This window comes from Oncorhynchus mykiss, chromosome 18 (genome assembly GCF_013265735.2).
Source record: "Oncorhynchus mykiss isolate Arlee chromosome 18, USDA_OmykA_1.1, whole genome shotgun sequence".
NCBI classification, from domain to species: domain Eukaryota; kingdom Metazoa; phylum Chordata; class Actinopteri; order Salmoniformes; family Salmonidae; genus Oncorhynchus; species Oncorhynchus mykiss.
In genome coordinates, this window is record NC_048582.1 from 5,306,928 (window position 1) to 5,322,914 (window position 15,987).

General features: G+C 42.1%; 4 protein-coding genes across 15 annotated transcripts in view; 1 reads left to right on the top strand and 3 right to left on the bottom strand.

The window, feature by feature from the left end:
* Positions 1–15,987, bottom strand: part of LOC110528894 (oocyte zinc finger protein XlCOF6-like) — a 680,129-nt gene that overhangs the window by 494,865 nt on the left and 169,277 nt on the right. The window lies entirely within an intron of this gene.
* Positions 1–15,987, top strand: part of LOC110510710 (zinc finger protein 883-like) — a 586,683-nt gene that overhangs the window by 153,999 nt on the left and 416,697 nt on the right. The window lies entirely within an intron of this gene.
* LOC110517120 (gastrula zinc finger protein XlCGF17.1) overlaps positions 1–15,987 on the bottom strand; it is a 422,438-nt gene that overhangs the window by 76,936 nt on the left and 329,515 nt on the right. The window lies entirely within an intron of this gene.
* The window catches only part of LOC110513142 (zinc finger protein 501-like), a 42,264-nt gene that overhangs the window by 7,456 nt on the left and 18,821 nt on the right, over positions 1–15,987 (bottom strand). Inside the window, exons 1-2 of one of the 5 annotated variants that reach the window (XM_036951233.1) lie at positions 5,377–5,527; positions 3,949–4,156 (exon numbers count right to left, since the gene is read on the bottom strand). The exons of 3 other annotated variants lie outside the window; for them this stretch is intronic. In XM_036951233.1, coding sequence (XP_036807128.1) covers positions 3,949–4,156; positions 5,377–5,391 — 223 coding nt within the window. In that variant the 5' untranslated portion in view covers positions 5,392–5,527. Of the gene's footprint in view, positions 1–528; positions 714–3,948; positions 4,157–5,376; positions 5,528–15,987 lie in introns of those variants that run through there. One more of the 5 variants, XM_036951235.1, reaches the window with a different exon arrangement.

Below are 15,987 nucleotides of genomic sequence, written 5' to 3' on the forward strand. Positions count from 1 at the left end.
GCGGCGTTCACACCTTGGCCAGAGATTGCCCATCCACTAACCTCTCCCCCTTCCAGTGCGTACTGGGGTACCAGCCGGTTCTGGCACCTAGGCATCAGTGCCAGATCGAGGCTCCTGCGGTGGACGATTGGTTTAGGCGCTCGGAGGAGACATGGGACACCGCTCATGTGCACCTTCAGTGGGCCGGGAGGCGTCAGAGGACTGGCGCAGACCGCCACGGCACACCGGGGCTCTCGACCCTCCACCTGCCCCTCCACCTGCCCTGCCGGAAGCTGGGCCCGCGGTTTGTGGGGCCATTCAAAGTCCTGAGGAGACTGAACAAGGTTTGTTACAGGTTACAGCTTCCCCCCCGATTACCATATAAGCCCCTCGTTCCATGTGTCTCTACTCAGGCCGGTGGTGGCTGGTCCACTCCAGGAGTCTGAGGTGCGTGAGGTTCCTCCGCCCCCTTTGGACATCAAGGGGGACCCGGCGTATGCAGTTCGGGCCATACTGGACTCGAGGCGTCTAGCGAGGGGACTTCAGTACCTCGTGGAGTGGGAGGGGTAAGGTCCGGAGGAGAGATCCTGGGTGCCGGTGGAGGACGTATTGGACCCGTCGATGCTGCAGGAGTTCCACCGTCTCCATCCGGGTCGTCCCCGAGGCCGGTGTCGGCGCGCGGCTCAAGGGGGGGTACTGTCATGACTTCCACCGAAGTCAGTCCTTCTTCTTGTTCGGGCGGCGCTCGGCGGTCAACGTCACCGGTATTCTAGCCATTGCCGATCCACTTTTCATTTTCCATTTGTTTTGTTTTTTTCACACCTGGTTTCAATTCCCCCATTACAGATTCAGTATTTAACCCTCTGTTTCACACATACATACGTATCTGATGGCTGGTATTTTGTTGCCGGGCTTTGTATGAACGGCAGTTTATTCGTGGTACCGGAAAATTTCACGGACCGTTGTATTGTTTCTATACCGGTGTTTTGTCGTGTATTAAATACCTTGTCTACGCATCTCAACTCTTCTGCGTCTGACTCCTTTTCACCAGTTACCCAAAGCCTTGACAGGAACATGAGCTCAAACAGTAGACATTTGAGGTGCCGGTTCTCTGCTCCAGTGAGCTCCTGTCCAAGTCAAGCACTGATCTCATTTCAATGGATCAGGTAGCTAAGCATTGACAACAAAACACTAATTCATTCATATCACAAAGTACACACTTTAAAATTAGTCTACACAAACTAAGTGCACTTAAACTAAAGTAGATTTCCCCAATTCACATAAATGGCAAAAAAACATTTAGTACAACGTTAGTTAACCTGGTCTTCACTGTATTATTTTAATCAAAAACCAATTGCATTTCCCGTTCACACCATAGTAACATTTATAGATAAAGATAGAAGCAACTGAAGGTGTCTGACTATTAGTACACATGTAGAAAACTGATGATCATTACATTAAGCTTCAAAACTGGAGTGTGACCATGAAATGGTCTCTCTGCACCAGCACTGATGTCCGTTGGAGCAGACAGAGCTCCATTTTACCAGCTCGTGAATTTTACACAAAACCAATAACATGCTAAACAAACTCAGAAAGCTCAAATACTTGTATTCTTTATTAAAACTACATTGAGGAAATGATGTACATTTATTCAGACAAACCAAAAGATTCTAGCTATGTGAATTGTAAAATAGTTGATCACAATCACTCGGTTTCACACCAAAATAAAACATCTCTTTTATTTATTTAATTATTTTTTAGAATGAGGCTGTAACGTAACAAAACGTGGGAAAAGTCAAGGGGTCTAAATACTTTCTGAATGGGAGAGGGGATACCTAGTCAGTTGTACAACTGAATGATTTCAACTAAAATGTGTCTTCCACATTTAACCCAACCCCTCTGAATCAAAGAGGTGGAGGGGGGGGCTGCCATAATCGACATTCACGTCTTCGGTGCCCCGGGAACAGTGGCTTAACTGCCTTGCTCAGGGGCAGAATAACATTTTTACCTTGTCAGCTCGGGGATTCAATCCAGCAACCTTTCCTCCACTCACTATCACAAGGGTTAGTAACGACACAGACTCATTTCATAGAACTTTAAAACACTGGCAGTTTGTCCACTTCACTTCTTTAGTCTCCTCTCTGAACACTCCAGACAGCCCAGTTAATAAAACAAATGCTGGCAATACTGGTGTCAAACCATGCAAGTGTCAGTAGTAGTGATGCACCGATATGACATTTTTTGCCCATTCCGATATTTTCCTTGACAAAAAAAACAGCTACCGATACCCGATATTGACATTTTTTGCCCATTCCGATATTTTCCTTGACAAAAAAAACAGCTACCGATACCCGATATTTACATTTTTTGCGGCCTTTTATGCATTTTAGTACAGTTAAATAGTTAACACACACACAAACACACACATGGACGCAGCAGTCTAAGGCACAGCATCTCAGTGCAAGAGGCGTCACTACAGTCCCCGGTTCAAATCCTGGCTGTATCACATCCGGCCATGATTGGGCGGCGCACAACTGGCCCATCGTCGTCCGGGTTTGGCCGGGGTAGGCCATCATTGTAAATAAGAATTTGTTAGTTAGTTAAATAAAAGGTTACACAAACACACCAAAAAGTTATTTTGTTGGCATTTCCATAATTCTACTATTTGTAATCATTTGCATCACTATCAATGACATACCTTCATTTTGAAAACAGCAAATTCCACTTTTGTGCCAATCCTTATGGTGGCTAGCTTCACTAGCCAGATGAAGCTAGTTGGCTGCTTATAACGGAAGCTTTGGGCAACAGGGTTAAGTAGCTGGCTAACTGTTTATTTTCATGAACTGAAATTCAATTTCAATAGGCGAACAACAAGTGGCAACCTAGCTATTGTTTTCAGGCTGGTTGTATTGGTGCTAACGTAAACTCACGTAAACTCGTACATCGCCTTGGTCCGTACAATTACCCTTATTTTAGCGCCCCAAAAGCGTAATACTTTCAGATCAACTGTAATGTCAATACCATTGTAAAGCACAATTTCTCCCCTTTCCAACATGATCAATTACATGACGTAAACGCTGCCCGTTTCTGCATAATTCAAGCAGGCAATGAGCCCTGTGGGGTCTTTTTTTAAATGGCAGGTTGGGAAGCTAAACTAATGCGTGATAGTGAAAAGGAGAGGTGTTGTGTGGGAAAATAGCTTTTTTCCCCACTCGATCTGTCCAACTTATCGCCTCTAAAATGTCAATAAAACACGAATAAGAGTTTATATAAATGTTTTATTAGATTCCTATTTGAAGGTTTGTGTCGAATTTGAATAGGGTTTTTAGGGCAGTGCTAAAGTGATCTTAGAAGTAAACAGCACCTTTGAGAATGCTGATCGCATGCAATGATGACGCAAAAAATGACTAGGTATCCTCTCCTTACCCCCGTCACTGTCCATTTCTTGTTTTTAAAACGATGAGAGAAGTGCTACACCTGGTGGAGAGAGATTGTAAGACATAAATAGTTGCTTTATGCATGCTGTTCGTTACAGCATGACACGTCACGATGTAACGGAGGGTCAGTTTTTTTCAGCTTTTCTCCAATACTATGAAGCCATTACCATGTCTATCAACGCTTACATAGAAACGTAGTTCACACCCCAGAATTTGAAGTCAACACACAGCAGACATGGTGGGCTAGGATGGGAATGCTGTGTCGCAAAAGTTTACGCGAGTTCATTACGTCCTGTACCTACGTTATATTGGTAGGTATTTACGTCAGCTTTGACATCGGTTTTGCACATCAGCGTTAAACTAGACACCTGATATGTTCACCGATATATTGTGTATCCCTAGTCAGTAGCATGAAATAACATCTACCTTCTCATTGAAACAGTTCATCATGAAACAGTTCTACTGCAACTTTTCATACACAGTGGGAAGTTGGAATGAACAACAAACTTAGTTAGATAGAACCTGCTCTTACCATGAGAAACAGATGTCCCAATCTTCTCCTCCACTTCTTCATCTTTAATGTTGGCATTCAGTTCCACTGTTTGACTGCAGTCTTCCAGCTTCACTGATGCCATCTCTGGATCCTGCAGAGCAAACTGGGCTCCACTGTCACAATCAGGACCCAGTGACTGTAGGTTTGGACTCAGTGTGGAAGGAGAGTGTCGTGGAAATACCGGAGCCTGTGAGTTCAAAAAGACTTTATTACAAAGTAATAGAACCCGAGCTGGTTCATGAAGCAAGTGTCTTTCCAGCCTTGGCATACACTTGTTATAGTTTTCCTCCTTTACGTAACTCCTCTTTATGTTAATGGTTCATCCCCTCGGCCATTTAGCCACCATTATCTTTTTGCCTTGCACTAACTTTAGCTTGGTTTCACATTAGGGCATAGATTCCATTCATAGCAATGGTACAAAAATAGACAGATATGCACACTCCCAAGACAGGTGCATGTTGGGCATAGATTCCATTCCTGGCATAACCATAGCAACAGTAAACATGAAGCCATAGCAATGGTACAGCAATAAACAGACACACCCACTCTCAAGACAGGTGCATGTTTAATGGTGCCTAATGACCTAGACACACATAGAGTGCACTTATTCTGCTGACTACTCTAAGATGTATAATGTGCACACATTTACTGGAAAATTCCCAATAAGAGGCAGGCTGGGTTTGTCCTCACTGTTGATGTTACCAGCCTCAGGCTTAATCTGAGTCGGCCAGTAGTAATAAATAGGAACGGATACAAAAGTTACTCTTGACAGTTATGGCACTTTATTCTCTATAAGAGGAACATGAGCTCAAGCAGTAGACATTTGAGGTGCTGGTACTCAGCTCCAGTGAGCTCCTGTCCAATTCAAGCACTGATCTCATTTCAACAGATCTGGTAGCTAAGCATTGACAACAAAACACGAGTTCATTCACATTAGACAAAGTATACACTTTATATTAGGCTACAGAACTTAATCTATAGTAGATCTCTGAATTGACATAAATGACTCAAAAACCATTTAGTACAAGGTTGCAGTATGTTTCAGGCAGCACTATGTACTATTTTCCTGAATAACCTGGTCTTCCCTGTATTATTCCAATCAAAAAACAATATTATTTCCGTTCACACCATAGTAACATTTATAGACAGACAGAAACAACTGAATGTCTCAATATTAGTACACGTGTAGAAAACTGATGATCATTACATTTATCTCCAAAACAGTAGTGCAACCGTAAAATGGTGTCTCTCTGCTGCACCCTCACTGCCTGCACTGAAGTCCGTTGATGCAGACCGAGAGGGAGCCGCCATTTTACCAGCTCGTGAATTTTAACGTTACACAAAACCAAAAACGACATGTTAAACGAACTCAGAAATCTCAAATTATTTGATCCTTAATGAGATTACCTTGACGAGATACATCCACTCAGATAAACCCAGAGTATCTATGTCAATTGTAAAAAAAAAAATAATTTAAAAAGTGATCACGTTCACTCACGCGGTTTGGCACATTTTTTTTCTTCTACCAAACGTGATAATAACTTGACGTATTTGTTACCTAGCATGTTATGACATGTTCTTAAGATATTAAAACGTGCTATTACATACCAGTAGTAATACATTTGAAACGTACACAGAAGTTGTGGTCTCGACTGCACAATTCTGGCGTGTCCTTTGTTGTGAAGAATGATGTGCGCATGAGCGGAATTTCCTGTTCCCCCACTACCAGTTTCTAAACCCAGAGAGGCAAACAACGCGAGACTTCAGAGAACGCTTGTGAAGCGGACCAAGCATGGGTTTGAGAAGTCAATGAGAGAAGTGAACAATTTTGATACTTTTGCAGTGGTTAAATGGGGATCCTAATAAATACCAAAAATATTCCGTCGGTACACACTTGAAACATGGCCATTATTTTATCAATTTCATAACTGCAGTGGTTTATTCACAATCCCTCTCACTGCGTATCTTACATATCGCAGCATCACATGAGTAGGCAGACACTCTTCACTCTTCCAACGAAACTCCAGATATAACACATTTTATCGGTGCCCTGCTCCAAAAAACAATGCTCTCTCCTTCTGCTCTTCTGAGACGCATGAAATCAAAACCACTACTGGTCACTATGACTGACTCTACCTTTCCTAATGCCTCCTTTACCATCTTCCTGACCTCAAATGATCTCCCAACAATACATAATTGTTGATGAATCGCACTCCATGAGAAACCGATGTTCATTTACAACTTTTGGCCTGTTTGCTCCATTTTTCGTCGTCTACGTCTTCCATTCAATTAATTCTTACCAATTAACTCAACTTGGAGCCACCAGACTCGAACAGCACTTCGGCTTCGCCATATTTCCCTACCCAAAACCAGACACACCACGCTACCGACTAACTCCTGCATGTAGAATCCTGCATTGAAAAAAGCCAACATCTACCGGTTAAATGGGAATTTCACGCTGGCTTTGCAGGTCCATCCATCAAGGACTTTATTTCGGCCAAAATTGTCCGTCTGTTTTGATCCAAATATAGCTAATGTTTGTATACTCCATGTTTCATATGTTGGTCATTTTTTGCTACCATTTTCTCTCCGCTTACTCTTGTAATTAGTATGTCCAGATGTAACAAATGTAATTATGACCTCAGCTAATGTAGTCATGTACATTAACTTAATGTAATCATTGGCATGTTGTTTTGCCCAGAAGCAACAAATACACGAGATTACATCATCTCTACATCCTGTCAATGTAATTATTGTTCCTATGTTTTCTCAGCATACATGACATTAACTCCCGCTTTAGCGGGGTGCGCGCAGGCGAAGCGAGCGGTTTAGCCAGCCTGTAATAACCCAGTAACTCCGTAGTGAGTTGTCATGTCTAAATGTTGATATTTAACCCGAACCCAGTAATAATAATACATACCAATGTCAGAGGGACACACAATATACTAGTCCTAATAAGGGCAACATACCAAAGAGCACACCAAGCTAAACACAAGTACAAAGGCCAAAGACACAGGCCCATAGGACAGCTGGACATATATTATTTTCAGGACATGAAAGGGTCCCGCCACCATTATAACCTAACCGAAAGCAGATATGGGCGTTATTGGGCGTGAACAAACAGGAAGCTTAAACTAAAAGGTAATGGTGGCAGATGGACTGAGGAAAGTAACTTCATTTGCATGTGGGATGGACTCATATCGTATTAAAAGCCTTTATTGAATTCACAAGTTCTTGTAAGTGTTATATTTCTAAGACGATTTTCCACCACATACTCCAGCCACCCAAGTCATAGACTGTTCTCTCTGCTACCGCACGGCAAGCAGTACCGGAGCGCCAAGTCTAGGTCCAAGAGGCTTCTAAACAGCTTCAACCCCCAAGTCATAAGACTCCTGAACAGCTAATCAAATGGCTACCCAGACTATTTGCATTGCCCTCCCCCCCCTTTATTTTATGCTGCTGCTACTCTCTGTTATTATCTATGCATTGTCACTTTAATAACGCCACCTACATGTACATATTACCTCAATTACCTTGACTGGGAATGACAGTCAAGTGCCCCCGCACATTGACTCTGTACCAGTACCCCCTGCATATAGCCTCACTATTGTTATTTTACTGCTCTTTAATTAATAATTTGTTACTTTTATTTATTATTTTTCTTCTTAAAACTGCATTGTTGGTTAAGGGCTTGTAAGTAAGTATTTCACTGTAAGGTCTACTACACCTGTTGGATTTGATCACCCATATTCATCGTACTTCTCCAATATCAAACCAGTATGTCTTCTTTGTAACGAGACTGTTGCTGTTTGCAAAGAGTTCAATCTGAGATGTCATTATGAATCTCAGCATGGTACATTCAGAAGTAGATGTTCCACCCCAGACATGAGGCTGGAGTCTGATTCAGAAAGGAAGGTGGGCCTAAGGAGTGAACACCCTGTGTGCTTTACAGTGGTGATTTTAGCATGTACATATTTTATTGTTATTTAACCTTAATTTAACTAGGCGGTTCTTATCGACTTACACAAATCCACAAGGAATCAGTGGAAACCACATTTGTTTAAGCAAGTCAGCCATATCAGCTATGTTTTTTAAAAAGGCAGTAAATGAGGGTGAATTAGCTGCCAGACGAGGCTCCTGTGGCTGATAGCCAGGTGCAGCGGTGGTAAGGATTCACTCCAAGGTGCTGAAAGCAAAGCTCTAGCATTATGTTGGACTAACTAAAATTCTGTTACAAATGGTTTATTTGAGCTGTTCTTGCCATAATATGGACTTGGTATTTTACCAAATCTTCTGTATACCACCCAGTGGCGTTTCACCAACAAAATGTTTTTTTGTCACTACATGTCAGCATGATATTTTATTGTATTGATGACAATACATCTAATTTATTTGCTAAATAAATCAATACCATGTTAAGATAATGAAATGCATTCTGGGAATCATTGTGCAAAAATACTCTCCAAAGCGTTGTTGTTTCTGTCATCGTTTAAAGCAACAGTTGAGCTAGCTGTCAAGAGACAACGGGCAAAAGAAAAATAAAGAGAGAATGTCGAGAATAGAAAATTACGGATTTAAAAATCAGCAATGTATCAACACAAAAGTGGAGACCAAAAGAGCAAGGATCAAAAATGAGAAAGGAGGAGAGGAGGTATCAAATTAGTTAAATTAGATTCCTTTTTCAAATGCAGTTCAAGTGCAGCCATTGCTAGCACAAGCAATGTAGCAGGACCAGAAGAGGATGTAGGTTTATCATCACCAGCAGCGGCTTTTAGCGTTTTAAGTGAGCCAAGGCCGAGCTGTTCCATCATACCAGAAGGAGCAACTTTGACAGAGGAGGATACAGGTTGTCAGGTATCGGCGGATACGACCCTGAGCACAAGCCAGGCCGGACAAGCTATCCCCGGGCCGGGCAGGGCAGGGAGGAAGAGGATCAGGGCGAGGCTAGAATCGTGGTGGCTGAGGAAACAGGTGGAAGTGGGACAGACAACATTTTTACCTATCCAACTGACAGGGGGCATTATGCAACAAATGTGGATCCAAAGGCGGCGTTTTTCCAAGTCGTATTACACCACTACAACCAAGGCTGGAATCAAATGACCACGTACATGGCTATGTTATTCGGCCAAGGTAGATTGCACGTATTGTGAGCCTTGCTGCCTGTTCGGAGATCAGAGAGCCCCTTTCTTCTTTGATGCGTGATTGGAACCCCCAACTTGGCGACTATCTGGGTGGTTTAACGAGTGAACTTGAAGAGGGTGACCATATCACAGAATGGTCCTCATGTGGACCCGAAAGCTATGCTTTTAGGACTAAAGACAATCACGTGGTGTTGAAAGCCAAAGGTGTGACTCAAAACTATGAAAATGCCCCGCGTGTAAACTTGGAATCAATCACACGCTTGGTCGAGGGTTTCATAAACAACAGGAATAGTGACTTGGAGATTTTGAGCTCCTACAAAACAATTGTTAGGGATAAAAAGGGCTTCCATCTAAGGAACACCCCACTAACTAAAAGATTCAGGGTAATCTATGACAAGAGACTGCTATTGTCTGACGGGACCACATTGCCCTTTGGCTACTGACTTATGCTACAAGCCCCCCCAGTGTGTCTTAAAGCTTAAGATATAATGACTGCTGTAGCTGATTTTGACCCCCGTTTGCAACTGCCATTTTCGGCCTAAATCGCAGGCCCATCAAATAGTGGTAAAACTTGCTTTGTAAAAAGTGTTTTAGAGAATTCTGAACATGTGTTATCTCAAAAGCCTGATAATGTTGTGTGGTGTTATTCATGTTATCAACCTCTGTATGATGAATTATTGAAGACAATAAAAATCACGTTTGTTGAAGGAAAACCTGAATCCCTGTCTGATGATGAACTTCTCCCTCCTCATAAAAACAATCTGCTGGTTTTGGACGATATGCTATTTGCAGGTAGCGAACATCCCGAAATTGCACGAGCTTTTACCCAATATACTCATCATAGGAACCTGTCCGTGCTTTACTCGGTGCAGAATGTGTTTCACCAAGGTAAAAATAGTCGTAGCATTAGCTTGAACGCCAATTACATGGTTTTGTTCAAAAATCCTAGAGACAAACTGCAAATTAGCATTCTAGCTCAGCAGATGTACCCGGGAAGGAAATCCTACTTCATGGAGAGCTATGAGGACGCTATCCAAAGTGCCATTTTCTTATTTAATCGTGGATTTAAAAGCAAATATTCCAGAACACCTGAGGCTACGAACCAGCCTGCTCCTCATGGGAGTGGCCGGCTGCGTACATTCCTAAAAAGTAACGGCTATGTCTCTGCGTTTAAAAAGAAACCTGCCCCTCTTGAGAAGCCTAGTTGGGGCTACAGCTAAAGAACGGACGGCCATCTTGGGTCATCTCACTTTGGCATCGCCTGCAATATTAGTACCATCTCTTTTGGTCACTTTTAGACGCAAATGCACCAAGGTGTTGATGAAGTCCAGATAGTTGTCACCGTGGCCTGGTATGAACAATTCTATGGGACCGTTGTCTGTAATGGCAGAGAGTGGGGCTATCTCCACATAACTGGACCTCTCTATTTGAATGTTGGGTTAAGGGGGGCGTGAAAAAAAATCGAGCTCTGTCTTTACAGCTTCAGAGGACATGCGGTGTAAAAGAGCCATGTTGCACTCTTCTTTTAGAAAATACTTCAGAGTATTTTTGTCGTTTTTGGTCCAGACCTCCTCACTGTACCACGTCTTTGACTTACTGAGTTTCTTTTAACTGTTAACCTTCCCTTTTTAGAAGCAAGCCTGCGCCTTATACCCGGAGGTCTCTTTTTTGGTCTTCGAGACAACATCATAAGCCCCGAGCTTTCTTGATGCTCTGCATCTGGTGACGCCCTTCTGGTCATAACATTGGCTACAACCTCACTTACTGTATTTTTAGCCGCTGATTTTAAATGTGGGTTGGCTATGCTGAAGCCTCTCTTCATAAACGGTAAAACCATCCTAAAGAGGTTACGAAATATACCTCCTATCCCCGAACCGTACATGGTCGGGGATCCATAACAGCCGGGTAGTCCATTACCCACTTGATCAACATAGTATGAGACATAGCGGTTAGGGTCGAGATGTTGATGGTCCATAACCCTATTTAAATTGATTTGTATTATGTTGATAAAAATATATAATACTAATATTATATATGTAGAGAGGTTTTGGTGGGTCTAAAGTGGAGTTTTACAATAGTTTTACCATAAGTAAATTCAATGTTTTCGTTCTGATCCGTTTTAAGCTCAACCAGAATGTTTTCAATATATTTCTTGCTTACAGGTACGTAGTGTGGCTTGTCGTAGGTGACAGTGACTATGTCCCCATCCTTTCCGTCTATATGAACTGTTCTCAGGAGGGGCACACAGCTGTCTCCGACCCTTTGATAGGATATGATGTCGGTATACACAAATATGTTGTAAAATCCTGACTGTATATCTGCAGGGAATAATTTATCTTTCACATACGTCCATTTATTGGGACCCATCCCCAACATGTAGGCTAACTTACCGCTGGTCTTTATACCCCGTCAGCATCCCCTGAGATTTGTACACGTTTATGTATAGGGTTGTAGATCAGGAATATTTCCATATTGTTCGGGGTTAGGAGTTCATTCAACTCTGAGACGATCCTGTCGACAGTTCTATAGAATCCTTTTTTAAGCTTAATAAGTTTTGCAGGTTCCGATATCCCTTTGCAATAAAATCACGGTCCTTATCTTTGATATTATACCAACTATGGGGGTATGTAATCTCGCTGAGACCTACAGGCCTCTGGTAACTCTATAGGCTTTGGAAAATTGGTTGTATAATTCTAACTCTGATTATTACGACGCATTACTGGGGAGAGTCAGGTAGAAGCCGGTGTGTTCCATGATGCACTCCTGTGTACACGCGAATGATGGGGTATTTATCATGCCTGGGGGTTTAAGTTAACCCCTGATGCCTCCACCACATCTTGCTCTAATACCCAACTGTTGAACTTTTGGGGCCAGTTTTTCCAGCGGACCAGCACCCATTTTTTTTTTTAGACCCTTTTCTCTCTTTTGATCTAGAATCTCCTCCACGTGAAAGACTTTGTCTTTACCCAACTGTACCTTCTGTAATTCCTGCTCATAAAAAGATCCCTCTATAAGCTCCCCGTCATAATATTTTAACTTGTAGACCTGGGGTATGCGTGGCAGACACTGTGGGAGCAAGATGTACATATAGGGAGAAACATAATACTGTACCACAAGAGAAAGATACACTTAGAGTGCATTTGCCATTCTGGTAAAATGCATTGTCTATTGTATAGGACAGGAAGCCAAAGTAAGGCCATGAGAGCATAGGACAGCTGGACATACCAAGGTCAGAGGGACATACAAAGGAGGGGGTCAGCCAAATTACCAACTGATGGACTATAGACATAGGGTATATATTTTTAGGACATGAAGAGAAGAGACACATAGTCTACTAGTCCTAATAAAGACAAGCTAAACATAAGGGGCCCATAGGATAAGATGGGCATGTATTATTTTTGGAACATGAAGAGGTCCTGTCACCATTATAACTTGATTGAAAGCAGATATGGGCGTTATTGGGCGTGAACAAGCAGGAAGCACAGATTGAAAGATAATGGTGGCAGATGGACTGAGGGAAGTAACTTAATTTGCATGTGGGATGGACTCATATGTTGTATGTGTATAAAAACAGAGCCAGTGCTCTGGAAAAGGGTGTGTTCCGCAGACCATCTAGGCTTCTGATATGTTTGCATTAAAAGCCTATATTGAATTCACAAGTTCTTGTAAGTGTTATATTTTGTAACGATCCTCCAAGACAACACTCGGTAGCGGTGAACAACTCATCGCTGCTCATATTTTTAGTCTAAACACCCCTCAACTTGGATATACGCACCAAGTCCCCAACTATGAATTTAAAAAAAAAAAAATTCTTACGGCGAAGGGGGAACAAACCATACAGATTTTTAAAGACTTGAAGAAAATAGTTTTCAGAAGAGACCTCGGAGGGCTTCATACATATACTCTTATGGCAGCTGTTGTTGTATCCCTTCACTAAACCTTGAACTATATCGATATATCTATGCTTGTGGTGAGCTGTAAAATCTTGCCACATCCGCTCCTTCAGAGTTCTGTTAAAGCGTTCAACAACTGAAGCTTTCAAATCCGAGCCTCTAGCAAAATGTACTATATTGTCCTTCTTCATGAGTTTCTGAAAAGTATTATTAAAACAATTATTTTCCGGCATCAGTCTGCACTTTCTTGGGGGCTCCTCCATCCTTCAAGATAGGGTCAAAGGCCCGGGTCACCTCTGCCCCGCTCTTATTTAAGCCCCTTACAAATGCTATTTTAGAGAAAATATCTGTAACCGTTAGCATGTAGCGATTTCCATCATTTTTATCTGCAAGGACCTGCATGTCACATAGATCCGCCTTTCTTACAGGTTTATGGAGAGTATATGCATCCTGCTCTGATAACCACTCATTCACTTTAGCATCACTTAACCGGCTACCTGTTTCTTCGGCTATAGCTCTCTGTAAACGTTCCTTACCCCCATAAGACCCGGGGTTAGAGGGATTATAATAAATGTTTTTCAACATCTGCTCCGCCATCCTTCTTGCCTCTCTGAGGTACAATAACGTTAATGAGCCACTTTCAAATAACGACAACATTTCATTTTCATTATAGAATTCTTATTTTATTCATGCATCAAGTATTACGTATACAGACAATTCAGGATTGTCTGTATATTCAGTCCCAGTTTTCTCAACGATCACAGCATGCAACACCCTGTATATTTGGTTTTGAGTTACAGACTTGTGTCGCTGAACTTTGAAAACACACATGTCAGATATATAAGCATATAAACAACAAATATGATACACGTTACAATTAAATGGTGTTTCAAACAAGTAAAATCTTAGACAAAGTTGTTTCTAGTTCTTCAGAATCATCCACAACATGATTCATGATTTGTTCCATTTTCAGCACACGCTCTACATTAACCCAGGCATTGTGTGTTGTGTAGAACGATACATCGTTCACTTTATTTTCAATAATCTGATGCATAACATTTGTAAGTTCTCTCAAAATAAGACATTTATTTATTATCTCTAACATCGTATACACATAGTTGCCCATTGCATTACATCTAAATAACAACATGTCACTCGGTCTCTTGGGGTTTATTGAGCCAGAAAGTCATCACATCAGGGCGTGGTTAACGCAACCGCGTACTTAGTTTTCTTCAGAGGCTGTCCCTTCTGAGGATGTACCTTCTTGGGGCTCCTTTGAATCATAATCCTCAGGATTCGTATATATTATGCACTTCTTTACATGAACAATGCTCTGCCGCTGTTGGCTCTGTACAAAGAGAGCGTCCAACAGCTGGAACATTTTCAATTCCATTAGATCCCAAATTTGAAAAGGAATAAGCATGAGCAACCTAAAATCCCCTCCATCACAAATGTTTTGGTTGCGGGTTTCCTCGTTGCCGAAATAGAACACGTAGCCACATGGAAGTCCATTCTTTCTTTGTATTTTCACCCTGTGAATTAGTCAGGGGCACCTTGAACAAGCTATACCCCCTTGGTGATAAGGCTCAGTTCGGGACACACAACCTTGCGAAAAACCGTCCAGTCTTCAAGCCCGTAGTCCACTCCAGTCTGGTCTGTATATTCTTCTCCTTCGGCTACCGTATAGAGGTTCACTCTACAGGCCAGGTAATCAAACCGATACCCCGATTGATGTCCATTAGACATCAGCACTTGATCTTTCAGCGTAGTTGCGGGCGGTATTTGGGTTCTATACACACTTAGAAACCGCTTTTTTTGGCGCATCGTATATTGTGGCTTGATTCTTGGCCCTTTCTCGATGTTTCAACCGAGGTCCTGCTTCCGTTGTTACAGTCATCACAGCTTTGCCACTGATCACAAAATCCATGCTGATTTAAAAAATCTTGTTTAGTGTTCTGAGGACGCATGTCTTGTTCTGGGCTTTATTTATAAGGCGTCTGCCAACCCCAATACCCCAGGACATTCGTGTTTCATAGACAACAACCCTAAGGTCAATAAAACAGGAGGTGGGGGGGTCAAACTCTTTGAAATGGTCATCCCCCCAGTTCAAAGAGGCCACTAGACAGCAATCATCATGACAACTTCAAAGGCATTATATACATATTGTCGCACTCACTCCAAGGCGTGAGAACAGGAACAGGATGAACATATATGGGCATAACCACGCAATCACTTCCCGCCAGGATGTCCTTACCGGATGCCCAAATATGGGCATGCACATGTCATCCGGACATAGGGTCATAAATCAAACGTTTGACGTGTGCCGTCTACTTTATTCTCTCTCACACCAAAACTGACAAGGTGCACACTGATCAGTAAAGAGAGACTAACATTATATAATGCTCCCTTTCCTCTTCATTGTTCTCTCACAGTGAGAAACTATAGGATTACAATAGTGTTCTACACTTTCTTCATTTGATCAAATTCAACGTTGCCAATTATTTAATGACATGAGAATTAAGTGGAGTGTCTAATCTTAGCTGGTCTGAGAGAACTGATGAGGCCTGTCCTTTATGTATACATTTGTGTCTTTTTAAATGACCCAATCTGTAGAACCTCTTCCCACAGTCAGTGCAGTGATAAGGCTTCTCTGAAGTGTGTATCCGTTGGTGTGTTTTTACATTGCCCAATTGGGAAAAACTCTTGCCACATTGAGAGCGGAAATAAGGCTTCTCTCCTTTGTCTTTTCTCGAATGACCTTAAAGCTCAGCTGGTGTTTTAACATTTCCTACAGTCAGATCAGTGGTAAGGCTCCTCTCGTGTTTCCTTTGGTGTCTTTTTAAATGGCACATTCAAAAGAAACACTTTCCACAGTCGGAGCAGGAGTAAGGCTTCTCTCCAGTGTGTGTATGTTCAGGTCATTTTAAGGTGTCCGGACGAGAGAAACTTGCCCCACAGTCAGAAAAGGAGTAAGGCTTCTCTTA